We start from the raw sequence: 27,198 nt of genomic DNA on the forward strand, positions 1-27,198 counted from the left end.
ACATGTTATGTCCCCATAGAGACCTATGTCGATTATTATTTTTCTAATAGACTTTTTGACTATTGGATCAAGTTCAATTTATTACATCTAATAAATAAGCGATTATACAAAGCTGTCTGTAAAAGTGGTTTGGTTTTGAAATATACTAAGAATGTGTATTCCCTGGTTTACACATACGAGACTCTAGACAAATTAAACATATTTTAATTTTTTATTCCTATTTAAACCTTTATTTTTATCATTAATTACTTTTCAACATCATTTGTCCTGATTGAGACTTTAAACAACTTAATTTTTTTGTGATGTCGTTTTGACTTGAAGAATTTCAAATTAGGCTTTTATATTTAAGTATTTAATTAAATTATTGAGAAATGGATTTTACACCGAGAAGCCGACAGGTCCTTTCTGGCCGTGTTGATTCACTCAGGCCTGATTCTCAAGTTTTTAACCCTAATAACACCAGAGATGTGAGTAATAATGAAACCCAGTACACTATGTATGGCAAGACTCCTAACTTGGTTAGAAGAATACGCAATGCCCGTAACGATATTGGTGATCTGGGAAGGGAAACCTTCATGGATCAGCGTGATGTAGCTCGTTTGCCATTTTTACTAGATAACAGACTTGAAGAACTTTCCGAAAGATTCACTAACTTTTTGAAGAATTTTACAGAGTTTGACACCAATTCTGAAGATAAAGATAAACAACAAAGTAAACCGTCCAACACGTACGTTAAATTATACGATTCTAGATAAAATTTTGCACAATATATATTATTAATTATCTAATTTTAATAATTTTTAGTGAACTATATTACTTAATGAAATTAATGAACTTTATCAAAGAGAATTTGCGCGATCACTCAACAGGTTACAGCCGTTATCTCCCCTTTGAAGTGGATTTGATGCATGTTTACTCTTATGATATGGTCCTTTATAAGTTGTTGGTAACGTTCCCAGCTGACTGTATTGCAGAACTTGATAAGGTCCTTGTGAAGCTTTTTAATGAGTTGCTTTCCAAGCATTATTCCGACCTTTCACTTGAAAACAACTCTTTTTTCCCCAGAGCCAGACTTATGAACAAGCCAGTTTCTGATTGTGTGGGAAACCTAGAACCCAGTATGGCCGATTCTTTGGTTCAATTCTCAGGAACAGTAGTTCGTCAGACATGGATAGTTCCTGAGATTACCATGGCATGTTTTAGGTGTAGAGGTCAGAAGAAAGTGGGATTGAACGATATGCAACCGTGTACCTGTGAACACTACGAATATGTTATTCAAGGTGAAGTAAATGAACCCTTACTGTGTAATGAATGCAACAGTAAATATACATTCGAACTGAACCATAACATGTCTGTGTACTCCACCAAAAAAATAGTAAAGCTACTTCAATCAAACAGTTCTCCGAACAACCCTGACAAAGATGGCTTAGACGATTCTGTTGATAATGCTGATCTAAATGGAGAAATATATATGAAGGACAATGAAGTAGTGAATTTGAACCTATACGATGATCTTATTGATTCTGTTGTTACTGGGGATAGAGTTACAGTGGTTGGTATTCTTAAAGTAACACCAATAAGGACAAGTACAACGAGAAGGACTTTAAAAAGTTTGTACACCTACTTTGTAAATGTCATCCACGTCAAAGTAATCAATTCGACAAATGCCAATCAACCAATGAAGGGATTAAAGGTATTCCCAAGTTTACATACTTTTATACCATTATGGTTGTATATAGTTCTTTATTATTACCACTATAATTTTTTAGTATTTGGGTAATGAAAACGATTTTTCGGATTTACAAGTATACAAGATATTGGAACTCAGTCGTAACCCTATGATATACAGAATATTGTTAGACTCATTTGCACCTTCAATTAAAGCCAGAAATAACGTTAAGATTGGATTATTATGTCAGTTATTTTCATGTAATCCCAATTCATCTGATAACAATAAGACTGTCGATTCATCATACAAAGTGGATAATTTCAGGGGGATAATAAACGTATTGTTGTGTGGAGATCCGGGGACTGCTAAGTCACAACTACTACATTATACACACTTGTTATCACCCCGTTCAATTTACACTTCAGGTAATTTTGGATAATTTACAAAAATATTTTAGGGAAAAGTAGTTCCAGCGTAGGTCTTACGGCCAGCATCAAGTTTAATGAAAGTGATAATGGTCGGGCAATGATACAACCCGGAGCTGTGGTTTTGGCAAACGGAGGTGTTTGTTGCATTGACGAATTGGACAAGTGTCACAATGAATCAAGACTGAGTTTGTATGAAGTTATGGAACAACAAACTGTTACAATTGCTAAAGCGGGTATTGTTGCCACTTTGAAGGCTGAGACTGCCATACTGGCCAGTTGTAACCCAATTAACAGTAGATATAACAAGAACAAGGCCGTTATTGAAAATATTAACATTTCACCGAGTTTATTCACGAGGTTTGACTTGATTTATTTGGTATTAGACCACATTGATCAGGACACAGATCAGTTGATTAGTTTAAGCATTGCGAAAGATTTCTTATTGCCACATATGACTGGTGTTAACAGTGCTTCTGATACTTATGACCGTAGTAATACCATGCATGTCGAACCCGAAATCTTGAGATCAGAAAAGGATTATAATTTAAATGATTTGGATATGCTGAGAATGTATATAAAATTCTCAAAATTACACTGTTTCCCGAAATTGAGTGATGAAGCTAGGAAGGTTATAACAAGGGAATATGTCAAGATGCGTCAGGGTAACTTTCAAACTTCGAATCTAGATGAACTTGACCAGGCCCAAGAAGACGAAGACGATGATCTTTATTACCAATCTTCCGGAACAAGTAATTATTTATATTATAATAATTTTTAGGAATGATTTATGTCAGTAGCCGTATGATCAGTTCCATAATTAGAATTGGAGTTTCATTGGCAAGGATGAGACTTAGTACTTTTGTAACCAGGGCGGATGCTTTGCAAGCAGTACAAATTGTCAAAAGTTCTACATTCCAGTCACTGGTAGATCCAACCACAGGAAAAATAGATTTTGACCAATTACACCAAGGAATTACCACAAATAAAATGCAACAACTCAACCAGATGTACGAACAGGTTCTATCAGTTTTGACACGTTCTAGTAATCAGGATTCGAACAAATCATTAGATTTGAATGAAGTTTTAAGTCTAATGAGTAAGGAGTTCAAGGATGCTCATGACCATAAGGACGGAGAAATTTATAAGTTGATATCCGAAGTTTTGAACAAAATGGTACAAGAAGGGACAGCAGTTAGGGAAAACAACTCTTATAAGTTAAAAAAAATCTTTTCGTAAAATCTTTAATTTCATCAACTAACACACATACATAGTATACAACTAGCTCAGTTTATGAATATATTAGCTGAAAATCAAATTAAACAATTAAAATTAAAAAATGTGATAAATAAATGTAACCTGGTAATATATAATTGTGAAAGCTAAAAAAAAGGTTAAAATAAAATTGAAAAAAATCAGAATTAATCAGAATTAAAAACTAATATATGAAAAATTAGAAATTGATTCTAAAAATAAAATTTTAATATTATATATAAAAAAATATATAATAAATAATAAATATTTTATGAAATATAAATTATTGATTAATATATATAATAAAAAAAGTTTTTTAAAATATAAGTATATAAAATTAAATTAAAAAATATAAATAAAAATTATTATATATTATTATATATTATATAAGTATTAATAATTTTGAATTATTATATATTAAAATAATACAAAAATATTTTATAATCAAATTTAAAAATAAATATTAAAATAGAAAAATTAATAAATAGATAAAATAGAATTATTATTAAAAAATTAGTAAATAAATAATATAAGAATAAATTAAAAATATAATTATAAATCAATAACTAAATAATTAAAATAAATAATAAAAAGTAGTATATGAATATAAAGAATACGTATATCAATGTATTAATATATATATAATATTAATATATATTTAAAAAATTATAATAAAATTTTATTCAGATGATATTGAATAAGAAGATATTAATTAAAATTTGAAATAAAAAATATATATAATAAATAATAAAAGTAATTATTATTAAAAAATATATTAATAAATATAATATTAAGAAAAATAAGTATATATATATATATATAATAAAATTAATATAGATAAAAAAAATTAATAAAATATATATTATAATAATTTTATATTTAATTATTTAGAATATATGATAATTATAAATTTAAAAAATGTTATGTTATATACAAACATATAAAAAATATTTTTTTAAATATATATGTAATTATCATTAATTTTTTTGTTAAAAAAATTAGAAAATATGTATATTAAAATAAAAAAATTTATATATGTTATAATAAGATAAAATTATATAAAATTCATTTTGAAATATATAATAATAAAAAAATAATATAAATATTATAAAAAATAAAAATAATATTATTATAAAATAAATGACAAACATATTAAACATATTTAAATAATAAATATAATTTAATAATAATAATTAACACATATTTTTATAATTATAAAAATATAAATATATATAAATGCTTAAAATAATAATTAATATTTGATAAAACAAAAAAATAATATTATAAAATAAATATTAATAATATTTTTTAAATTAAATATATATATTAGAAATGTAATAATGTGTATAAGAAATCTAAAAAAATTTATGTATATAAAATAAAATAAATATTTATATAAAATAAAAATATAAAATTATAAAATAAATTTGAATGAAAAAATGTATAATAAAATATTATAAATAAATATAAATAATATAAATATTTATATAATAATATAAATAAAATTATAATTTATAATTTATTAATATATATATTAATTTTTTAATAAAATTATTATATATATAATTTGTAAAAATATTAAATGTAAAAATTAAAAATAAATACATATTAATTATCAATAAATACAATTATCAAAATTATAATTAATAACTAAAAGTTCAATAAAATTAATAATTAATATATACAGTAAATTCATAAATATTAATTAAAAAAAATAATATTATATATAATATATATTAATTATTTTTAAAAAATATAATAAATAAATATTTTATTCTATTTATTTTAATTATTTTATATATAAATAAACTTTTTTAAAAAATTTTGAAATTTACGTTTTTTATATATTATTAATTTAAATTAATTTATATTAAATAGTAAATATATAATAAATTTATATTATTTTAAATATTATATTTGTCATTTATTATTATTATATATTTAAACATATAACATATTTATTCAATTAAATAATTTATTATATATTAATAATTTACTCATATATATAATTATTAAATTATTATTTATATTATAATATTTTATAAAACATATTTAATAAATTAATAATATATATTATATATTATTATCTGTTTAATATTCTTTATATATATATATATATCAATATAATATTCAACATGTAATTTATAACATAAATATTAATATAATTTCATATTATGTATTTTGTATTTTTTTTAATTTTATATATATATATTATAATAATTTTTAAATACTTTATTATATTTTATATATATAAATTTAATTATATTATTATTTTTCATAATTTATTAATAATATATATATATAATCATTTTTAAAATAATTTTTTATATATATTTATTAACATATAATTTATTTTCAATTATTGTATTTATGTATATATAATTAATTAATATATTTTATTTATTTTATTTATATATTAATTAATTAATTATTAGAAATTAGTATTATTAAATTATATGTATTATCCAAATTTATTTAATATATTTTTTATTCATTTTATAATAAAATTATTTTTTATACACATAATTAATTATATTATAATAAATATTAAAATAAATTTATATATATATTGTTTTTGGAAGCATATAGTATTATTATTCTAATATACATAATTTTTTATTTTTTAGAGAATATATTAATAATAATATATATATTGAAATAATTTTTTTATTATATATATTAATTCATCTTTTAATTATCATTTTATTATTATTATATTTACGAAATATTTAAAAATAAATTTTTTATTATTATATATATTATTTATGTAAATATAAAATTATTATAATATATATTTGAATATTTGTTTTTTAATTTTAATTTAATTTATTTAATATTCATTTATTAATTTAATTTTTTTGTTTATAATTTCAATATTTTTGTTTAAATATATATACCAATATACTACATATAATACTAAAATTATATACATTATCATATATATAAATTTCAAATTTTGATATATATTTTTTTAATTTTATTTTTTATTTTATAACATATACTTTCATTTTAATATATAATAATTTTTTGTTTAACCTTTAAATAATATTTAATACTATCTATATTAATTATTATATTATTTTTTATTAATTATATATCTATTACATTCATTATTATTATTTTCTAATTATAATTTTTTATATATATATATATTATAATTATTTTTTTTAATTTTTAATATACATTATTTAATAATTTTTAATACCAAAATAATATATATATAAATATATTTTGTATTTTCAATTATAATTTTAATTCTTTATATTTATATATATTTTATTTTTATGTTCATATATACAATCTTTACTTTCTTTTTTAGTTATTTTATAATATGTAGATATATATAATTCATTTTATTCTCATTTTTATCTATTTATATAAATATATTTAATATATTTTTTTATTTTTATTTTTTTAATTTTTTTATATACAAAATTAAATTTTTATTTTCAGATTTAATTTTTAATTTTTTACCTATTAGTTTTTAATTCTGATTATTTTTAAAAATTTTTATTTTTTATTTTGACCTTTGGTTTATAGGTCAAAACAACCCTTATAAATTATTATTAAAATTTTCACTAAATCTTAGTCTAAAAATTTAAATAATTAGTTATTTAGCATTCTTATACATTTGTCTTTAATATATCAAAATTTTAGAAAAAGCTTTAATCGTTTCAATAAAAAAAATTTTTTTACAGATACTCACTCTCAGGTCCTGACATTTTTATACTTAGTTAAGTAACTCTAAATTTTTATATTTTTTACTAAATATTCTATAGAAGTGATTATAAGAGGGATAGTGATAATTTTAATGGTTATTTACAATTGAATAATGTCAATTTTTATGTTTTTCAACAAATTGTCTATATCTCTCGAAATATTCGAATATAATTAGATGTAATTTTAATTGTTTAATTTAATTACTATAAAACTTTCTTAATTTTACAATTGTTATAAAAAAATAATTAAGTTAATGATTTTTATTTTACACACTATGTTGGACAAATTAATAAGGTGTTGCTTATCTCCACAAATGGTATTTTTTTGAGTGAACAAATTTTAAATATTAGTTATATAATTTTAATATTATATAGTAATTAGAATAGTATTATTTATACAGTACATTAAAATTGTTATTGACTGACTCTAATCAAGTGCTGATAATAAATCTCTTCTAAGATCACGACTGAATATCAAGAGAAAGTTTTTGAATCCATTTTGAAGTGCTTTATCGAACCAAAATCCAAAGGCTCTCCTATTTGACAATCCAGTTGTTGGCCAATATGCTCTATCATGCTTTTTGAACTCGTTTATATAACCCTCAGACAAAAATACGAAAATAATCATGGCAAAAGTTGCAAGGAAGCCTGTAACAGTAGAACCTGTGGAGTTCCAATTCTTTTCTACGCCTGGATATCCAATAGAAAGAAGTACCATATGACTTACATAAAACAAAATAGCCAAAAATCCAACCACACCAGGTTTATTCATAATAGCTAAAGATGCTGCTGAATAGGGATAGTGGAGAGCCCTGATAAATAAATAACCACAAATTATCATAATTGGAATAAATATGAGTGTTAAATTCCAATACGCCTTTTCACCTGACCATTGATTCTTAGGTGAGTAATTTGCGTTGACAGTGGCATCAAGAATTGCAAAAGTGATTGATGGAATGGGAGCAATAATAAGAAGAGCCTGATCGATCTTAGTTACATGTCTAAAATCCACAAGTAGTCCAGGTGCTATGGCTGGATAAAAAACGTAAACAACACCCTGAGCAAAAATACACATTGTCACCGGTGATATTGCAGCATACCCAGAGCCGTTACTTTCGTCTTGTTTTGAACCATTTTCACCGCATTTTTCTTTGTCAACACCACAATTGTGATAAACAGAAGTCCAAAGACCGGCAGTTGCCCCTGTAATTAATATAGATAAAATAATTTGCCAGGTAATAATATGAAAATCGGTGTCATACTTCCTCTTATTACCAAATAACCTCAAAAATAGAAAGTGATAAACAGATGAAAAAATACCGGAAACATGTAATGTGGCCAAATAATAAACTGTACATTCCCCTGCCAATTTACGAATAAATGACAAATTTAATCCGTATACAAAAGCCGAAAGTGCTAATGTCCAATAAAAGTCAGTTAAATGGCCTTCTTCACCACCAGTGACATATACAAATAATAGGACTATATTAATAGCAAAGAATAGCCAATTAACCCCGATTGATACCTTTTCACACTTTTGTTCACCGCCTCCGTTAGTATTATATTTTATAGTATAAATGGTACCAACAGTAACTCCAGCAAACCCACTTAGTTCTATAGCATTGTGAACTCTACTAACGTAAAGACTAAATAAATGTTCAGGTAACCTAAATCGTTTCATACAAAATATGGATCCATTCATACCAACTCTAAGCGTTAGAAGTACCGAAAATCCAACCAACAGATATGCGGCAATTTTCTTTGGATCATCTTTACCATTTCCACATTTTCCATTAGTTTCGGAAGGTGTCATTTAAACAGCTTATATATCTGTTATATCCAAGTTTTACAATACCCAATACTAACGGGTTTACCTATATCATTTAGCAAAATAGAGTATTCATTATTCAAAATTCGTTATCTATTGGTACACCGATAACAGTATTCCACCGTGTTATGGTATAATAATCGTATTAAGTTCAGTTTATGCCATTTGTTTATAACTTTAAATATACTTTTATTATCGATGTTTACTTTGTGTGTGTTATGGATATAACTCATACTATGTATGGTACCATCATTATACCCTATACTACTATACTCTTGGTTGTTAAATAGCATACATGCTCTTTTTGTACCAATTACACTAAAATTTTCTTTATTAAATATTATATTTTGTTATATCCAAAATTCTAGTATTATGCAACTTATGCTCCAGGAAAAGTAAGCCTGACAACTGTATTTGGCAATGAACATGTGTCTTTAAATTTGATTTATAATACTTATATATTGCATTTGGACAAATTGCTCATTAAGAAATCAGTCAATAAGCATTTATTATCAATTTTATATATTTTAAATTCGCTGATTTCAGTACATATCCCTTACAAACATCAACCCGTTATCTTAATGTACTATTATATCCTTGATAAAACATTGGCAATTTTCATCATTATCTATGTTTATACTAGTTTTTTGACATTATTATCAATAATTAGAAAACTGTTTACTCTGGATTATGGTTTGAGTTGAGTTGGTATAACCTGAAGAAATAAGGGTTAATAACTATTAAGTAATGAATGGTAAAAAAATTAGAGTGATTAAACTTTATTGGAATAAATTAAACATCAGTTTTCAAGACGTACGCCGATTTTTCTACCGTCGAGGACGTAGTCGTTGTACATTGTGATTGCCTTTCTAGCGCTATATTCATTTGCAAAGACTACTTTTCCCACTCCTTTTGATCTTCCATCTTCATGAGTTAATACATCAGCTCTAAAATTCAATTTACACTACGGTCACTACCATACTTATATATACTAAATATACAGTTAGTATGAGGATAATAGTGTAAAATACCTAAGAACTAGTCCGCAACTTTTGAAAAGATCCTTAAGTTCTTTCCAACTTGTTTTCCATTGTAAATTTGTGACGATAACACTAGTTCCACTACGACCACTTGATCTACCAGAATAACCCCTAAACATTCATCACACTAATACATCGCATTTTTACTAAATATTGCTTAATAGTATGGGTAGTTTATAAAAAAGTGTAAAAAATACGATGGCGAGTCAATGCGTGGCCTTAATCTGAAAAAACGCCCATATCCACGAAACGTATTATAGTTCTCTCTATCTTCACGAACAAATATTTGACGATCTAATCATAAACATAAGTATTATTGTATTAATTGTATATATCTGTATTAACGATGTATTGAGAAGAATGTGTAAGAGAAACCGAGAATCATGGTATCATTTAATTCAGCAATGGCTCTTGAGGCAGAGTCTTCGTCAGCAAATTCAACAATTCCACATCCCTAATTAATTATTAAAGGGTATTAATGAGATTTTAATTAGTTTACAGGGTAACAAATAGATAAATAAATGTATGTAGAATGTGTAGAGTGATACTTTGGATTTTCCATCGTAATCTTCGATAATATCAGCTCTGAGAACATCTCCAACTTGTTTCATATGGTCTTTAAGATCCTGCCATCTGACTTTCCAGGATAAATTACCAACATAGACTCTGCGTTTGTTAGACTGAAAAAATGTTAGGGTTTTAATAATTAGTAAAAAATTGTAAAATCTTAACAAACCCTATTCATCTTCTATACTATATCAAATGTGCTAAAAATTACATATAACAAATCACTAATCTACAGTTTAAACTTAATATTTTTACACAAATTTTCAACGGGAGAAATGATCTGGAATACAAAAAAAGTTTTAAAAGGTTTATAAATGGGCAGTTTGTGGCAAAATCAGGGTCGTTTAGCATTCAGATCTAAATTAAGAGTATAAAAGAGATCAATTAACACCCCATCCGATAATAAGCCATGGGGCAGAAAAGGTACAATATTATCTGATTTTTACCCATACACATCCAATAATTTTAGTTTAAATACCCACAACTTCCTTCACTATATCAGATTCCACCTTTTAACCGAAAATTCATACAGTCATATACACAACACATATACACGTTACACTTTAAAAAAGTATTTTATCAATAAATAAAAACTTTAAAATAGATTCTTAAAAGATTTAATACTTTTTAAATATTTCCCACCAGATTCCAAGGGGTTTCAAGTATAATATTCAAATTTACATAATGAATTATGTGTAAAATTCCCAAGTAATATTAAGAGTTAAGAAATAGTCCTCAGTGTCGATAATACATTCAATAATTTTTCAACATTATTCAGTATCTTTAAATCACTGAAAAATAAAATTTCTAAATATATAGTAAAACTTACGTATCAACATTTATTTCATCTTCCACATTCACGTTAGATAATAAATTTACATATCTAAAAATACATCCAGTCAATTCATATAAAATAAAATTAGTTTATATAAAATTTACCTCGAAAGAGATTTATTTATTTGAATTTCAAGAAGTCGAATTTGTTTCGTTTGGAAATCACAATCAGATTTCTGCAACTAAATGAAATATAAACTAACCAAAAACTGGAAAATAACTAAAAATAAATGGTATAAATTATAACTTAAATGTGATCAAATAATCAATAGTTATATTGTAAATAAAAGGAAATAGTATGAAAATACTGGGTGTTCAACGGGTTTAGTTAGGGGTAAAGGGAGAGATTTATCATTTCCCTCATGAATTGAGTTAAGTTCTTGACCATTTAATGGAATTTGACCAAAAGCCTTATAGGAATCTATTTTACAGGTTGTCAGAGTTTGTCCATTCGATTCTTCTAAACCAATAAATTAAACCAGAATTATAAATAAATAATTTAGTATATAATATAACATATTATAATGGTGTATAATATGGTAAATAAATGTAGAATTTGAAGAAAAGAGTACCATTTTGTTTGGTTGGTTTGGGATTAGTAATTGAAGAACATTTACAGCATAAGGAAGTTCCATCTTTTGACCGCATAAGTGGGACTTCGGTACACTAAAAATCTATATATAAAGGAAGATAAGGATTAAATAACCTTTGAGCAAGTTTCAGATAACATTGCCCAGCCTTTGAGGAGAAGTTGGGACATTTTCCTAGTAATAAAGTCATTCTCAGACTGAGAATCAAAGTCAACTTCCATCATTGTTTAATGAGAAAATTTTAAAGGTAAAAAACTAAAGGAATGGCTTTAAATTCGAAATTTTAGAACCAATATCCCCATGGCAAACTTTTGAGTACACATTCTGTCATAAATTTTAACTAGTTTTAATTTTAAATTAATTTATGTATTTTTCATAATTATACAATTTTTAAAACCCTCTAATGGTTTCTTTTGTTTAAACATTTGCATATTTTAAATAAACTTTGATATTGTAATTTATCTTTCACATTGTGAGTCCATACTTCACTCAATTATTAATACTACTATACAAACAATAGTACAACTTGTAATATATGATATAATGTGTTGATATAGTGTAAAATGATGGGTAATAAAAACGGACCAAGTTTGGCTAAGAGAGTGGAAGATAATGTTCTGGGTGTTTTGAGGGAAAGGGAACGTGAGTTAGATGATCAGATTTACGACTACTCTCTTGTAGAGAGTAAGCTTGCCAAAAACAGAGATGATGAAACTCTTGAATCTATTCGTGAAGCTAGGCTCCGTGAGCTTAAAAACTTGTACTATAAGAAACAGGAATATGTTTCAAAAGGATTCGGATCTTTAAATGAAGTTTACTCAGATAAAGAATTTTTTGACGCTTGCAGAAATGTTGATTCTGTCGTATGTTCTTGACATTATTCAGTCTAACATTATTACTATGTGTTGATTACAAAATTTTGTAGGTGGTGCATTTTTACAGGCCTACAACAACTAGGTGCGCATACCTGGATTCACACCTCATAAAGGTCGCAGATTCACACTTTGATACTAAGTTTATTAAAGTAAATGTAGAGAAAACGCCTTACATTTGTGAAAAGTTTAATATTTGGTGCATTCCCACGGTATCCCATGCTATCCATACTTTACTATACTACACTATTACTATGCTTATGTATCATTAATGTTAATATTTTAGTTGATGATAATAAAAGAAGGTAAAACGAATCATTCGATCGTTGGTTTCAATGAGTTGGGAGGTATACAACTAAATAATTTATATAATTTTCAGGTGACGGGTTTTCAACTGAAACACTTGTGGCAGTTCTTGATAAACATGGTGTTAAACAACCCTCAACTAAATAACTTCTCCTCATATATACAATTGTATTACACAGTATAATATTATTATAGTATTAGTATAATAATAGTATAACATATTAAGTATGGATTAATTTACGTTTAGGTATAGTATTTTTAAGGGCTAATTCCCAGTTTCTATTTTGATAATAATTAAGTAAAATTTCAACGCAGTTGTTAACAGAAAGAACATGTGAACCACTGAGTTTAATGTGTTCTTTTATTGGAAGTCTTTTACAAGCTGATCCGATGATTCTTGCCTTGTTATAGGTAATACCGTTGAGCCTGTTACGGTCAACGATACCGCCAATAACATAGACTTCGTCAGGGGATAAATCCTCAATAACGTGCTCAGAATCTGCTGACAAGTAAACTATTTTTTCAGGCTCATAAATATTCTCCAAAGATTCGTAAGTTAGTTGACAAGTCCAATTTTCAGTACCTGAAATTCTACCCAGAGCCAAGTCAAGGTCACTTTGGGGTTTGATTCCACAAATTACCAAGTTAAAGGGCTTTTCAGCTCTTTTATTAGCTCCGTAGGACTGCATTATCTGGTTTGCGAGGCTCTTGGATTCTTTCTCCGAGGCGTAACTGTGAAATTCACAGTCAATGACAATTGTAGGATTTAATTTACAAGAATTTATAAATTCAGACCTTTTAATTTTTTTAATCTCATTTCTCATTAATATACTTGCGATTTATTAAATTATATTTTATATGCTTAAAGGTAATATAGTGTGTATTAGTAATTGGTGAGATTGTATATTATAAAAATTAGTATGGAATCTGACAAAAAATGTACTGGATGTAAGAAATCAACAAATAGTACATTATCTTGTCCAATATGTAAAAAAGTGAATAAAATTAGTATCTTCTGTTCCCAGGATTGTTTTCAGCAATCCTGGAATCTCCATGATTTAATACATAAAGTAGTAACCGCACTATAATCACAATTTATATTCCTTTTGTCATGTTATTTAGATGGAAATTATGAACCTTGACTCCAAAGGGTCTCCCGAGGCCGACTTTTACCTCAAGTAATAAAATTTTAATTTTTATTTAAATTTTAGGAAGTTTAGAAACTTTAAATTCACTGGAGACTTACGGCCATGGCCTGTTACTGACATGAAAAAGGTGCCCAAACACATTCCAAGGCCTGACTACGCTGAGGATGGAATTCCTCACTCAGAAATTAACGAAAAATACTCTAACGCAATTAAGGTTCACGACCCTCAAACCATCAAAGTAACATTTTACCCTCTTTTACACATCACCATATCACTTTTATATAGTTAATTACGTCATGTCATGTTAATGATGAGTTAGAAAATAAGAAGAGCTTGTTTACTTGGTAGAAAGGCTTTAGATTTGGCTAACAGTCTTATTAAACCTGGAATTACTACTGATGAAATTGACACTAAAGTCCATGAATTTATCGTTTCTCATAATGGTTACCCGTCACCACTTAACTACTACAACTTCCCCAAATCCATTTGCACGTAATTATTATTCACTTTATTATAATTTAGTTCCGTAAATGAAGTCGTTTGTCATGGAATTCCTGATCTTAGGTATTTTTACACAATTATTACTATATCTATCACAATTACTCTAACACTATTCCTAATGATGGGATTGTTAGTGTTAAGAGTTGCATGTAAGTATGTTTAATGTGGATTAGACCATTGGAAGAGGGTGATATAGTAAATGTTGACATTTCTGTGTATTTAAACGGTGCTCATGGTGACTTGAATGAGACATTTTATGTTGGAGAAGTGGATGATGACTCAAGGAGGCTGACTGAGGGTACCTACGCTTCACTAATGGAGGCAATTAAACAGTGTAAACCAGGAATGTATTATCGTGAAATTGGTAACATTATCAACGACGTAGCTGATAAATTCGGGTATTTCTCTAATTTAAATAATATTCTTCCAGATTATCTGTCATTCGTTCCTATTGTGGTCATGGTATCGGTACCGAGTTCCATTGTTCTCCTAATATACCTCATTACAGAAAAAATAAAGCCGTATTTTACCCTATCCATTTTATCATTTATAGTTAATTTTACTGTAATTTAGCTATAATTTATGGTTAAGATGTATTTAGATTGGAGTTTTGAAGCCTAATCAAGTGTTCACTATTGAGCCAATGTTAAATCTGGGTGTGTAATTCAACTATTAATGTGAATTTAGGCACTTTTAGGGATGTAAAATGGCCTGATAAGTGGACTGTCGTAACAACTGATGGTAAAAGGTCCGCTCAATTTGAACATACACTCCTCGTTACCAATACAGGTGTTACATTATCTACACACTCTGGGACATAAATTTCAGTTATTCGTTCCAGTAGTATAATAATTATTGAATTTAGGTTATTAGTAGTAAAATCAACTATTTATAAAATTTTTTAGGAGTTGAGGTATTGACTAAGAGGTTGGAATCTTCGCCTCCTTTGGGTTTTGACACAACAATGTTTTAGAATCTCACTAAATGTAACTTTTGTATTATTTTTAAACGCTTTAACTGTAATATTATTGTTTAATTGTTTACGATAATGCTGTTTTATATATTGTCTAAGTATTTTAATTTTCCAACACCGTTGATACACATCTGATTGTAAAATGCAAAAAAATGGTTCCTCTGATGGAAATTCGTCCCATAAAGTAGAGGAAAATAATAAAAGACTTGATAATTATGAATTTTTGGAAATTTTAAAGAAGGACTGGCTGAAAGGGATTGATATGTCCCAAATTAAGTCCCAGTTCAAGTCCTTCAACTTCTACCAAGTTATAAATTGCATGGATATTTCAATTCCGAAGCATAAATATGAAGATTATTCATTTGACAATGAGGACTTTGATGAAGAGGATAATTTTAAACCTAAGAAGAAGAACTTCAAAGGCAAAAGAACAAGAATGCTGAAAGTTACTCTTTTTGATGGAAATTCCAATGTTATAGCCTTTGAATATGAACCGATTGGTGCTTTTGACATGTTTTACGATTCAGCTACCAATAAAATGTCAAGGTGTTGCGTTAAGATTGCTCTGTATAACTCAGTAGTTTCCAAAAGAAACTCTCTTTGGCTCACTAATTATAATGTTAAAATGTTGTTTGAAGGTTATTCCTGCAAGCACCACCCATCCAGTGCCTTAGGTCATTCCATCTCCGATAACTCTATTGTTGCTAATACTAACGCTATTAATTCTGTGGTATCTAACACCATTAACAGTATTACTAACACTCTCAACAGTATCACCAATGACACCATCGCAGTTAATAATGTTAATCAGAACGGATTTGAGATTGATCAAGATGTTATTGATTTGGCTACTCAGTACCTTGATAGTAACGTTCAGTTTAGTCAGGACTATAGTACACAGCCTTCCAGTACACAAGTGACTCAAAAAGACAGTCAAACTCCTAATAAGGCTACTCGTACTCCAGCTTTAACTGATTATTTTCCTAAAGACTCGGGTTATCTAGATCACAGTTTCCTGTGTTTCATTAAGAAACGTGATTTAACTTTGAATAATGAGTCGTTTATAAAGTTTTCAAAGGAGAGGTTTACTGATTTTTTCAAGGATAAGCCAGTAGAGTTATCTGAGTTTTGTAAACTTTTTAACCATTCTTCCAATGTAGGATATGTGCCTCTCTATACTGAAAGACATAAAATTGATCATTTGTTTGGTTTTTTGAACCATTCTTCAGTTGTGGTTTTTGATGACTCTGATCCTGTTTGCAAGTTCCTTGCAGTTATTGTCGAAGCTGTTTATGGAACTCTTCATAAAAACGTCTGGCTATCAATTTTTGATGATTGTTTCAATTCTCATTTTTGTATTTTTGATCTTGAAGTCTTCCCATTCATCTCACCGTATTCTCAACAAGTCTCCACCTCACTTGAACTAAATTCACTTGAAGGTTTCTTTCTTTTCGAAGATTGTAAAGTTCAAGTTCCTATTTATCATTTTTTACCTATTTAACACTATTTTATACTTTTTTATCATTAATTCACATTTTTTAGGATTACAATGTTAGGGTTTTGAGGGATTTTACAAGGAACTTACCACGTGAACAGGCTAATCTAATGGTCGACACACTAAATTCTGAATTTGCCAGAGCTAAACAAGAATACCAATATTAATGTCTTTACTACTATTATAATATTTGCTACATTATTATATTACATTAGTATGCTTAACTATATTTGTTTTGTTGTTACGAGTTAACACTTTTACCACATAATATGATTCCATACTATTCTCGTTAATACTTCCATTGAACATATTATTGCTCTAAACTATAGTAATACTATTTAGAATGAGTTAAATGATGTGAAAACATGTGAAATGTGTGTGTAAACTATATACTATAGCGCCATAGTAATACTACTATACATACTACTGAATATACACTATAATATATACACTATGTATGTTAGTAAGTATATTAAAAATTGCTGAGTAGATTGGAGAGTGAAATTCCGCTTTTAAGTGCGTGATAAGCTTTTCTGAATTCGTTGGTTATTTTAGTTCTCTGATGGATGGCAATATTGGCAACATCAACTCCAACTTCAAACGGGTTATCCACATGTAAAAAAGGTTCATTAATTAAACCATTTTCAGGCTTAAATTCTGATAAATCGACACTTCTAATGAGGATTGGTTTATTTTGTGCATATAAATTATACCATCCAAAGTATTTAAAAAATTGACATAACAGGGTTTTGTTGTCACAGTTGTTTCGTTTAGACTTTGTTATAAAGTTAAGTTCTGACTTAATTTTATTCACATCAGTTGAGAATCTGCAGTCAACCCCTGAGATATAATTTGGTTCTTCATTTGTTGAAAATGCTAAATCCTGTAATGAGGGTAAAATTGGTGGATTACAGTTTTGTAAAAAGTGGATCAGCATTAGAGAAATAGCAAATGAGCTTAAAGTTCCTTCAGACCTGTTATTTATATTCCTATTCCTAGCCCAAAGTTTAAGATACAGCACTAAATCCCTAACTCTAGGCTCAAAAGAGACGTAACTTCCTACTAAAATGCTGTTCACTATTGCCAAATCATTGTTCACTGATATGTCAATTGATGGTATATCATCACACTCAAAATACATTTTATCTACAACAATATTAACTCTATTATTATAGTATATAACTATATAAACATTATAGTATTACCCTGAGAGATTGTATTGATGAGTTTGTTTGGTGCTTTGATGCAGTCTCGTTTCCAGTGTAGAATTGGTATTTTGGCTGTGAATCTGTTTTGAAATATTCTACTGGGTGACAAAGGCGTAAGAACGCTTGAAATTCGTCTTAAATTCCTTATAATTGCATTTCGTGAGGTAACATTTGGGATTTGAACACAGACGTCCAAATCACTGCCATCAGTCCAAAGACCATTTATTGCACTTCCAAAAAACGATACTGAACACTTTCTATTCACCTTTTCCCTTAAAATCTTCTCCAAAAATTCGGTAATCCTGTCACTCCTCATCTTCAAATCAGACTCACTTAAACTAACTTTAACCACGTCTTCATCGGTTTTAATATTTACATCAGGTTCAACTAGAATTTTATCAATTTGTTTACGAAGTTTGGGTAATTTTAAGTTATTTATTTGCGATTTATAGTCAAATTCGTCAGATTGAGAATTAAGTGCATTTCTGAATGAAATTAACTTGTTTAATGAAATATTTTGTAATTCATCGAATGGTTCTGGATAAAAAGCTTCATCTTCGTCGTAAAAACCATCACTAAAATCGGGATCAGAGACCTTTTCATAGGTTAAATTTAAAGTTTTAGAGTCATTGGAATTCTCAGAACCAGAAATATCACTAGAAAATTGCCTTAAAAATAACGCAAAATGTGAATTATGTGAGGAATTAAGTAATTTGAGATTATAGTTAAAAAATGAGCCAATTTTATAATTTAATTTTACACACCTTTTACACAAAGTTATTGACATTTAATTTAAAGGCAAGATGAGAGTAGAATCCCATCCCCTGTGTAGTAGTTAAATATTGTACAAATTTAGAATAAATTTGGGAGAATTAAGGAAATTAACGCAGATTCTTTAAAATATAACAAATTCAAATTTATGTTCATATTATATAAAGAATTTCCTCAATTATCAGTAAATATACTTGAAATGTGTAATGTTACAAATAAAGGTAAAATTCACTGGAATAAAATTTTGGATTTCATAATTTTTGAAAATTTAAACCATAAAAAAGCTTATACTGCAAATTAAATCGTGTAAAATAGTTTTAAAACCCTTGGTTAATGGATGAATTGGTTAAAATTCGATGTTAATCCCCACTAATAGTGATTTTTACTATTTATTTATTTAAAGCAGCTCAATTATTATTTTGTTAATTTATCTGTTGTAAAATTTCATGTGTAAAATTATTGTGAATATATTTTCCATGTTGAAAAATATAATTTAATGCAGAACATTTTTGTGTAATTAATTACTTTTTTGAGAAAATGATTCTTTCAACTTTACGCTGTAAAAACTTTATTAAATCCACCTCCAGTTCCTTAAATCTTGCTCAATTTTCCAAAAACCAGCGCCGGTTTGTGAGTAAGGAGTTGAGGCATGGGACTGAGTGCAGACAAGGTCTCCTGGCTGGTTGTAATCAGCTGGTCGACGCTGTGAGTGTAACTCTTGGTCCAAAGGGTAGAAATGTCATAATATCTTCCTCTTTTGGTCCACCGAAGATAACAAAGGACGGAGTTACAGTTGCCAAGTCAGTTGAACTACCTGATAAACTTGCAAACATGGGCGCACAGCTTATTAAACAGGTTTCATCAAACACTAATGACAAGGCTGGTGACGGAACTACCACTGCCGCAGTTCTTGCCAGAGCTATTTTCAAAAGAGGCTGTAAACTTGTTGATTCCGGTCTCAATCCCATGGATCTTCTCAGAGGTATTCCCACACTATTCCATAGTTATATAATATTCTAGTACATAAATGGTTTTAGGGATAAATGTGGCAATTGAGAAGGTAACTGGATTTTTGGATGGATTAAAGAGAGAAGTAACAACTGATGAAGATATTATGAACGTCGCTACCATCTCAGCCAACGGCGACAAAGTTGTCGGCAAACTCATCACCGACGCCATGAACAAAGTATTACAACACTATTGATACTATTGTTATACTATTATACTATTGACCATATAATTATATTATTAGCTATATAATTATATTATTAGCTATATAAATAATGTATGAATAGGTTGGAAAGGATGGTACGATAACAGTGGTTGAGGGTAAGACGTTGAGTCATGAGTTGGAGGTTGTGGAGGGTATTAAGTGGGACAAGGGTTACATTTCACCGCACTTTGTAACTAATGTTAAGGACATGAAAGTGGAATTTGACCGTCCCTACGTTCTCCTCTGTAATGAAAAGGTCTCCAACATCAAGACCATTTTACCCATCCTTGAACATGTTTTACAACAACAAGCACCCCTACTTATCGTTTCTGAAGATGTCGACGGCGACGCACTGGCCATGCTAATTGTCAATAAATTAAGACTCGGCATTAAAGTCTGCGCTGTCAAAGCTCCAGGTACTTACTACTTTATATATTATTTTACAATAGTATAATAATTTAAATAGTTTAAATATTTTACAATAGTATAATAATTTAAATAGTTTAAATATTTTACAATAGTATAATAATTTTAATAGTTTAAATATTTTACAATAGTATAATTTTACAGGTTTTGGAGAGCATAGAAAATCAACGTTACTGGACATAGCTGAGATGACTGGCGCTACGGCATTGGGTGACGATAACAATTACGTGTCATCTGAGGAAGATTTCGTGTCATATTTAGGCCGTGCTAAGAGTGCCACAGTGACTAAGGACCACACGATTATCGTCGAGGGTATGGGGGATAAGGAAAGAATTGAACAACGTTGTGAGGGGATCAGGTCACTTATTAGTACCACTGACTCCGAATATGAAAAGGATAAACTTAAAGAAAGATTAGCAAGACTCACTGGCGGGGTTGCCATTATTAAGGTATTCCGTTACGGGGCTTGCACATTACTACACAGTTACTCTTACTTACACAGTTACTAACCACTTAGTTCCTTAACTCCCTACCCGACACTTGTATACTTGCATATTAATTAATGGTTAGGTTGGAGGAGCGAGTGAAGTTGAGGTAAATGAAGTTAAAGACCGCGTTGAAGACGCACTCTGCGCCACCAAAGCCGCCGTCGAAGTACCCCAACTATACCATATGGAATTAGTTATATAATAATATTTGTGGATTTCTATTATTTGTTTTAGGGTGGAATAGTGCCTGGAGGCGGTACGGCGTTATTTTATGCTACTAAAGTCTTGGATGAGCTTAAGACTGAGAACTATGACCAGAAAATGGGCGTCGATATTATCAGACAGTCGATTCAGGAACCTCTGAAACAAATCGCCTCAAACGCTGGCTTCGAAGGCTCCGTAATCGCCGATACTCTACTCAAAAATAACGACCACTCCCACGGATTCAACGCACAAACCGGACAATTCTGCAATATGTTCACTGAAGGTACGATACTATTATGAGTTAACACATTTTACAAATTTACTCTGTTCTATGGTAATAACTTTGTAAAATATTTGTAGGAATTTTGGATCCTACGAAAGTGGTAAAGACGGCGCTTACAGATGCGGCGTCAGTGGCTTCACTGATGACAACTTCTGAAGTGGCGATTTTCGACTCAAAACAAGAAAAACCTGAAGAAACTCCCTCAAGTCCAATGTATTAAACCTTAAATACGGTTAACCTGGGTTAAGAATTTTCCAATTCTAGAACGCAGTTTTACCAGAGGATTCCAAAATTAAATGCAGTTAATTTGTTTTCACATTACCAATTATGAGTAATATTAATTTATTTTATCTAGTCCTATTTTAATGTGTTGAATTGGAAATATTTTTAATGCTGAGATTGTACGTTTATTGCACGTTGTGTGGTTCATGTGTCAAAATTCTCTAATTTACGTAAATTTATTATAAATTGTAATTATGACATCGTTAAATAAAAGGGCCAAAAAGCAAAGGCCTTTTTTAAAAAAATTAAAATGTAATTTGTACCCATGATTTAAGATTTGTGTATTTTAAAGATTCCTTCAAAATGAGGAGATTTTCTGTTAAAACACTTAAAAAGTTGCCTTATCAAATGGCAACTCTGTACTTTATACTATTTGTAATCTCCATCACCGCCTCTGTCATTACCGTTAACTGCGGAGATGAAGGTATTTCCAATTCTCATCAATATCTACACAGTTATACACTCATTTACCCAGTTTTACCCTTAATTACGTACAATTTTGGGTTCATTTTACCCATAATTAGGTCATAATTTGGTAATATTTAGTCATATTTACTGTTACTTGTAGTTAACATCACTATTAATATGTTAATATGAATATTATTAGTGTTTAAGAGGTATACGTCATGTCACGGGACTAAAGTGTATAATATAAACTGGATAGGAGCAGTGGTGTTTCTTCAGATACTACTTTGTTTCGTCTCAATTGAGCCTGAACAGAAGAACACTGGTAAAAACCAACCAGTAGTGGAGATAACAGCTCCAGATTCCAACCGTTTAATGAATTTTAATCTGAATGAAACCCTTTCAATGTACTCTAGAGGGAATTCTAATACTGACTACAAAGTTGTCATCGGAAATAATCCCAAAAAACCAAACAAACGCAATAAACACAAAACTAATAATTCCAATACTTCCAAACGTAATTTCCAACCAATATCCAGTTACATCACCAGATAACACTAATAAACCCAGTTATATTTAGTTATACCCCGAATATAAACTTGGTAACAATTGTTTAGTGGAAGGATCGAAGAATGGTAGTACATTTTTAAATTTATCGGAGAGTTCGTTATCGTATAAATTTGTAAAGGCGAGTGAGGAGATAAGGAAAAGAGTGAGAATATGTTGGAGCTCTATATGGATGGTATCGTATAATTTTGTCATATTTATGGGTGTTCACGGGTCAGTTTTAGCTTCCAGAATCCACTCGGGCATTAGTTTAAACAGATATGCCATTGAGACTTGTCCTCATCTGGCATACTTTCCTTTTAATTTAAGTTCTCCAGTGCTTCCAGCACCGATTCTAAGCGAGTCTGTACTGCTGGTGACTTACATTTCATTTACAATTCACGAAATTGTGATTCGTAAAACTGAAAGTTGTTACCTAATAAAGAACTTTTTCGGGAAACATTACTTTAAGGAATCGTTAATTTTAGGCTCCGCGAGGCTTATAATTCAAGTGGTTTTATTCTCACTTGACATTGCGATTATTGTCATGTGTATTTTAACTGGGTTCGGAACACCTTTTCACGTGCTAGTTGGATTCTCAATCTCAATGCTTTCACTCTGGATTAATTCGTTATTATCACAGTTGCTAGATCTCACACATTACGGTGAAATGAAGGCGCCCACACTCGATTACAGTTACATTTGGTCAATTTTAAGCGCATTTGTCCTTTGGTTTTGCGGGTTCTTTTACTACGTTTCAGTCTACGGATTTCCCTACAAGAGACCCTATGTGTACCTTAATCCGATTTCCTGGATTCTGCTACTCTCACTCACCCATTTCAAACGACATGAAATCTTCAATTCATCACAATACCTACAAGGATTCGTTCCAACATTTACCTAAACTAATTTTTCAATTTTTTCTATTTTTTCATTTTTTCCAATTTTTCCACTAATTTTTACTAATTTTCTTCATTTATTTATTTTTTCACCAATTTTTACTAGTTATTTTCTTCACTAATTTATCTTCTCAATTCATTGTTGTTTTATTATGATTTTTATTTAATGTGTATTGGGAGTAATTTGGTATTGATTAGGAGAATACATTCTGGATATGTAAAAAGAGTGTTAGATTCTAAGAAGGCGCCTTTCCATAAAAAGTATGAGAAAATCTTCGCGGACCAGAGAGAACGAATAAATTACAACTTAAAGGATTTAAGATATGAGAAAGATACACTCACTAGAGAATTATTAATAGCAAAAAATGAACTTTTTGGTATTTTTAACCTTCAAGAAGCCAAACTTATCAAAGATTCCACACCTTCCAAGTTAACACCAATTCCTACTCCTATCCATTTATTTACTCCTAGAATTAACTATAGTATTAGTATTGATAGTGGTAATAACTTGTTAGTGATGGAAAGGTGGAGAAGAAGTGTGTAAATGAAGCGCGTAGGATTTATCGCATTTTACGGCCAGATTCTCCTTCCTTCTTCGAAGTAACTTTTAAAAATTAATAATTTATACTTAATTTCATTTTTAGGAACAAACGTCAATTTATCTCAAATCACGACTTAACGATTTTTTATCCATTGATCGAACAAATACTACTGCGCTCATTCCCTACCCAACCAATGTAATTATACACTTAGTCTAGTCTTAATTTAACTATATTTGGCGTTAATTAATTGGTTTAGAGTGATTTACTTGATGAAAATCCCGTTTTTACATCATCTTCCTACACTTTATCAGTAGTTTCACGTTAGTTTTTATTACACATTTGGATTTTTTAGTCTTGGAATCTCTGACTGAAGATGTTTATTCATTTTGTGAGTATTTGGGAATTTCAGATTTAGGTGAAAAATCCACTGAATCTCTCAATAATCTCCTTGAAAAACTTGTTCGTTCTCTACCCTTTAACACAGTTTAGGAGCACTTTTTTAAGCTTAAAATTGATGGTTCAAATTCTGATCTTTGGGTTGATAAAGTCTGGTCTAAACTAAACGATTTACTCATTGATGATTTAAAAAATATCCCAGCCAACGTAACTTTCAATCTTAACCACACCAATTATCTAAACTAAATACTAATGATGGTGTGTAGTACATGAAAGATTGGCTGAGAAGTCATTTAAACCGTGTTTCAAACAATTTAAAAACTCTTGGACACTGTGATGAATGGTACAATAAATTCTAATAGTAATAAAAATTTTAGGTATAACTTTTCTGATCACATTCTCTACGATTGTTTGTTTAATTGTTTTAACTTAACTTTAGCCATTCCAATCCCTGAGCAAATTATCATTGAGAATAAAATCGGATTCCCAGTAGAAAAAGCACAACATTATCTATCATCTCTCCTGTCATTACAGGTGAATTTAACACAGTTTACTGATTTATACACTCATTTGCTTAGTTATAATAACTCAACTCCGTGTGTAAAATGTATTAGAAATTTGAAGTCTCGAGTATTGACGAGTTGATAAAAAATTTGGAGTGTCTGGGTTTATCGAAATGGTTTAAAATGTTACCAAATGAGATAGAAACGAGTTTATTTGGAACTACAGGCGCAGTTGAGGCTATAGAAAATTTAAAGTGGACTCAAGAAGATTTTGACTTATCTTATTTACTTATTGAAACCATGGCTAGAAATTTAGACCACTTGCTCAATATTGAAACTTATTCTCCCAACTCCATACTCTCAAATATTACTCTCAACGTAATATTTACTCAGATAACCATATAACATAGTTAATATATAGTAAATAATAATATTAGTTGAAGAACAACTTGTTTGAAAGAGAGGAAAATAAATGGTTAAGTTCTGAGGATATAAAGGAGATGGTCCGGAAAGTATATACTAAGAAATCTGATTTAACAGAGTTTAAAGACTTTATTGACACTCCACTTAAACAAATGGTTTGTACACATAATTTACACCTGTTGTAGCTGGTTGATGAGGAGAATTATTCCAATCAAATCGGTGCAATTGTACTCAATTCTCAGCCCAATAATTCCAAAGATAATGATAAAGATAATGCTAAAGATAATGATAAAGATGGTAAGGAAAGGGATTGGAAATGGGTAATGCCTAGTGTTGATTGTATATTTGACAAGAATCGCAATATGTACATAAGAAACAAAAGTAACTTGGACCCCTTAATCAGACTTGAGAATCTTAAATCTTTCATTCTATCCAGAAAAAGAATGAGAAGCATGACCAAAGAAGGACGTGTCTACTTCATACGAGTTATTGTAGCCATTGGTATCCACAGAGTTATCCCTACTCAGTTATTTCCTACTCAGTTATCTAGTTCCGAGTTATTCTCTAGAGTTAATTATATACTCAGTTATATTCTTAACTATATAGTTGGACCCTATCGTATTACATAACTGTCCTAATAATATTTTAGGAGATGGGAATGGGTATTTTGGAATTGGTATAGGATATGGTAATGATGTAAACTCTGCAAAAAATGCTGGGATTGAGAATGGTTTAAAGAATATGTATTTTCTAGATTATGACCCGTTTGAGAGTTTAACCACACCCGTACTGGGTACGGAATACGGTTCCAGATGTCTAATTCAGAGCAGACCTACGGGTAAAGGTATCCGTTGTAACAGGAAGTTTTTACCACTTGTATACCTTATTGGACTTAATAATGTGAGATTTAAGTTAAAAGGTACCAGTTCCTGGGTTACCCGAATAAGGTCCATTAGAAAAGCCCTAGAGTCAATAATGTCCAGAAGAACCATTTGTAACATGCTTGGCCGGAGATATGTAGAAGTTGGCGCACCTGGAGATCACACAATTCATTGGCCTGACGAATGGTTTAATCCGTTACTTAAAGAGTATTTGAATCGGATCAACAGGCTTCGGGCTATGAGGTTTAAGTTTAGTAAGAGAAACCGTATCAAATTTAACCTTTTATTACCAACAGATATTAAAAACACTGTCCCAAATTATAATAAATCCCTTCTCAAATCACAAATCATTAATAATTAATATACTAACCACATAATGCTAACTCGTGACAACAAATTTTCTATCTACTATTTCCATAATTACGGGATAATTAACAGTAGGATAACATTATTTAAGACTAATGTGTAAATAATTGATAAAAATGGCTTGAATATTAGCTAAACAAC

General features: G+C 29.0%; 12 protein-coding genes across 12 annotated transcripts; 7 read left to right on the forward strand and 5 right to left on the reverse strand.

The window, feature by feature from the left end:
- The first annotated feature begins 49 nt into the window (after positions 1-49).
- On the forward strand, positions 50-3,357 carry MCM4 (MCM2/3/5 family protein). Its single transcript, XM_758599.2, has 5 exons — positions 50-727; positions 805-1,693; positions 1,770-2,094; positions 2,127-2,846; positions 2,876-3,357. The coding sequence occupies exons 1-5, from the start codon at positions 372-374 to the stop codon at positions 3,331-3,333; spliced, it is 2,748 nt and encodes a 915-aa protein (XP_763692.1). The 5' UTR covers positions 50-371; the 3' UTR covers positions 3,334-3,357.
- A 4,135-nt stretch (positions 3,358-7,492) lies between these two features.
- TpMuguga_04g00058 (uncharacterized protein) lies at positions 7,493-9,093 on the reverse strand. The gene has a single exon (XM_758600.2). It carries the CDS (start codon positions 8,878-8,880, stop codon positions 7,495-7,497), a length of 1,386 nt encoding a protein of 461 aa, XP_763693.1. The 5' UTR covers positions 8,881-9,093; the 3' UTR covers positions 7,493-7,494.
- Positions 9,094-9,649: 556 nt separating this feature from the next.
- On the reverse strand, positions 9,650-10,959 carry TpMuguga_04g00059 (RNA recognition motif family protein). The gene is made up of 6 exons (XM_061305909.1): positions 10,672-10,959; positions 10,484-10,615; positions 10,311-10,389; positions 10,133-10,229; positions 9,927-10,046; positions 9,650-9,842 (listed from the first exon to the last, which is right to left on the reverse strand). The coding sequence occupies exons 1-6, from the start codon at positions 10,678-10,680 to the stop codon at positions 9,695-9,697; spliced, it is 585 nt and encodes a 194-aa protein (XP_061161078.1). The 5' UTR covers positions 10,681-10,959; the 3' UTR covers positions 9,650-9,694.
- A 242-nt stretch (positions 10,960-11,201) lies between these two features.
- Positions 11,202-12,175, reverse strand: TpMuguga_04g00060 (Sjogren's syndrome/scleroderma autoantigen 1 (Autoantigen p27) family protein; the record flags this gene model as incomplete). Its single annotated transcript, XM_758602.2, has 6 exons — positions 11,224-11,293; positions 11,332-11,385; positions 11,442-11,518; positions 11,645-11,796; positions 11,909-12,002; positions 12,043-12,150. The coding sequence occupies 6 exons, from the start codon at positions 12,148-12,150 to the stop codon at positions 11,224-11,226; spliced, it is 555 nt and encodes a 184-aa protein (XP_763695.1).
- An 88-nt stretch (positions 12,176-12,263) lies between these two features.
- Positions 12,264-13,251, forward strand: TXNDC9 (Thioredoxin family protein; the record flags this gene model as incomplete). The annotated part of the gene is made up of 5 exons (XM_758603.1): positions 12,264-12,398; positions 12,484-12,789; positions 12,852-13,010; positions 13,085-13,145; positions 13,178-13,251. The coding sequence occupies exons 2-5, from the start codon at positions 12,490-12,492 to the stop codon at positions 13,249-13,251; spliced, it is 594 nt and encodes a 197-aa protein (XP_763696.1). The 5' UTR covers positions 12,264-12,398; positions 12,484-12,489.
- Positions 13,252-13,325: 74 nt separating this feature from the next.
- On the reverse strand, positions 13,326-13,928 carry TRM10 (tRNA (Guanine-1)-methyltransferase family protein; the record flags this gene model as incomplete). Its single annotated transcript, XM_758604.1, has 1 exon — positions 13,326-13,928. The coding sequence occupies one exon, from the start codon at positions 13,926-13,928 to the stop codon at positions 13,326-13,328; it is 603 nt and encodes a 200-aa protein (XP_763697.1).
- A 48-nt stretch (positions 13,929-13,976) lies between these two features.
- On the forward strand, positions 13,977-15,792 carry METAP1 (metallopeptidase family protein M24; the record flags this gene model as incomplete). The annotated part of the gene is made up of 10 exons (XM_758605.2): positions 14,025-14,174; positions 14,227-14,282; positions 14,316-14,490; positions 14,572-14,744; positions 14,775-14,816; positions 14,927-15,151; positions 15,184-15,274; positions 15,355-15,409; positions 15,441-15,542; positions 15,659-15,726. 10 exons carry the CDS (start codon positions 14,025-14,027, stop codon positions 15,724-15,726), a joined length of 1,137 nt encoding a protein of 378 aa, XP_763698.1.
- On the forward strand, positions 15,760-17,401 carry TpMuguga_04g00064 (uncharacterized protein; the record flags this gene model as incomplete). The annotated part of the gene is made up of 2 exons (XM_758606.2): positions 15,869-17,197; positions 17,269-17,388. 2 exons carry the CDS (start codon positions 15,869-15,871, stop codon positions 17,386-17,388), a joined length of 1,449 nt encoding a protein of 482 aa, XP_763699.1.
- Positions 17,402-17,693: 292 nt separating this feature from the next.
- Positions 17,694-19,216, reverse strand: cid13 (Nucleotidyltransferase domain protein; the record flags this gene model as incomplete). The annotated part of the gene is made up of 2 exons (XM_758607.1): positions 17,694-18,367; positions 18,427-19,216. The coding sequence occupies 2 exons, from the start codon at positions 19,214-19,216 to the stop codon at positions 17,694-17,696; spliced, it is 1,464 nt and encodes a 487-aa protein (XP_763700.1).
- Positions 19,217-19,314: 98 nt separating this feature from the next.
- On the forward strand, positions 19,315-22,139 carry CPN60 (chaperonin GroL). The gene is made up of 7 exons (XM_758608.2): positions 19,315-20,182; positions 20,238-20,386; positions 20,496-20,829; positions 20,984-21,288; positions 21,410-21,493; positions 21,562-21,814; positions 21,892-22,139. The coding sequence occupies exons 1-7, from the start codon at positions 19,738-19,740 to the stop codon at positions 22,032-22,034; spliced, it is 1,713 nt and encodes a 570-aa protein (XP_763701.1). The 5' UTR covers positions 19,315-19,737; the 3' UTR covers positions 22,035-22,139.
- A 260-nt stretch (positions 22,140-22,399) lies between these two features.
- Positions 22,400-23,951, forward strand: TpMuguga_04g02400 (putative integral membrane protein; the record flags this gene model as incomplete). Its single annotated transcript, XM_061306170.1, has 3 exons — positions 22,400-22,520; positions 22,704-23,018; positions 23,119-23,951. 3 exons carry the CDS (start codon positions 22,400-22,402, stop codon positions 23,949-23,951), a joined length of 1,269 nt encoding a protein of 422 aa, XP_061161816.1.
- Positions 23,952-24,112: 161 nt separating this feature from the next.
- On the forward strand, positions 24,113-27,052 carry TpMuguga_04g02395 (Ribosomal protein S5 domain protein; the record flags this gene model as incomplete). The annotated part of the gene is made up of 13 exons (XM_061306169.1): positions 24,113-24,375; positions 24,462-24,546; positions 24,591-24,683; positions 24,745-24,808; positions 24,841-24,947; positions 24,978-25,091; positions 25,151-25,227; positions 25,262-25,293; positions 25,324-25,418; positions 25,499-25,765; positions 25,825-25,965; positions 25,996-26,311; positions 26,460-27,052. 13 exons carry the CDS (start codon positions 24,113-24,115, stop codon positions 27,050-27,052), a joined length of 2,247 nt encoding a protein of 748 aa, XP_061161817.1.
- Positions 27,053-27,198: the final 146 nt, after the last annotated feature.

This window comes from Theileria parva (genome assembly GCF_000165365.1).
Source record: "Theileria parva strain Muguga chromosome 4 map unlocalized ctg_529, whole genome shotgun sequence".
Taxonomy (NCBI): Eukaryota; Apicomplexa; class Aconoidasida; order Piroplasmida; family Theileriidae; genus Theileria; species Theileria parva.

What these genes read in the sequence shown, in the direction of transcription:
- MCM4 (XM_758599.2), top strand. Translation starts at nt 372, where the DNA reads ATGGATTTTACACCGAGAAGCCGACAGGTCCTTTCTGGCCGTGTTGAT. An exon ending in CCGTTCAATTTACACTTCAG is followed by an intron (nt 2,095 to 2,126) that starts GTAATTTTGGAT and finishes AAAATATTTTAG; the next exon opens with GGAAAAGTAGTTCCAGCGTA. An exon ending in TTACCAATCTTCCGGAACAA is followed by an intron (nt 2,847 to 2,875) that starts GTAATTATTTAT and finishes AATAATTTTTAG; the next exon opens with GAATGATTTATGTCAGTAGC.
- TpMuguga_04g00058 (XM_758600.2), bottom strand. Translation starts at nt 8,880, where the DNA reads ATGACACCTTCCGAAACTAATGGAAAATGTGGAAATGGTAAAGATGAT.
- TpMuguga_04g00059 (XM_061305909.1), bottom strand. An exon ending in ATTACGATGGAAAATCCAAA is followed by an intron (nt 10,390 to 10,483) that starts GTATCACTCTAC and finishes ATAATTAATTAG; the next exon opens with GGATGTGGAATTGTTGAATT. An exon ending in AAATGATACCATGATTCTCG is followed by an intron (nt 10,230 to 10,310) that starts GTTTCTCTTACA and finishes GTTTATGATTAG; the next exon opens with ATCGTCAAATATTTGTTCGT.
- CPN60 (XM_758608.2), top strand. Translation starts at nt 19,738, where the DNA reads ATGATTCTTTCAACTTTACGCTGTAAAAACTTTATTAAATCCACCTCC. An exon ending in TCACCGACGCCATGAACAAA is followed by an intron (nt 20,387 to 20,495) that starts GTATTACAACAC and finishes ATGTATGAATAG; the next exon opens with GTTGGAAAGGATGGTACGAT. An exon ending in CTGCAATATGTTCACTGAAG is followed by an intron (nt 21,815 to 21,891) that starts GTACGATACTAT and finishes AAATATTTGTAG; the next exon opens with GAATTTTGGATCCTACGAAA.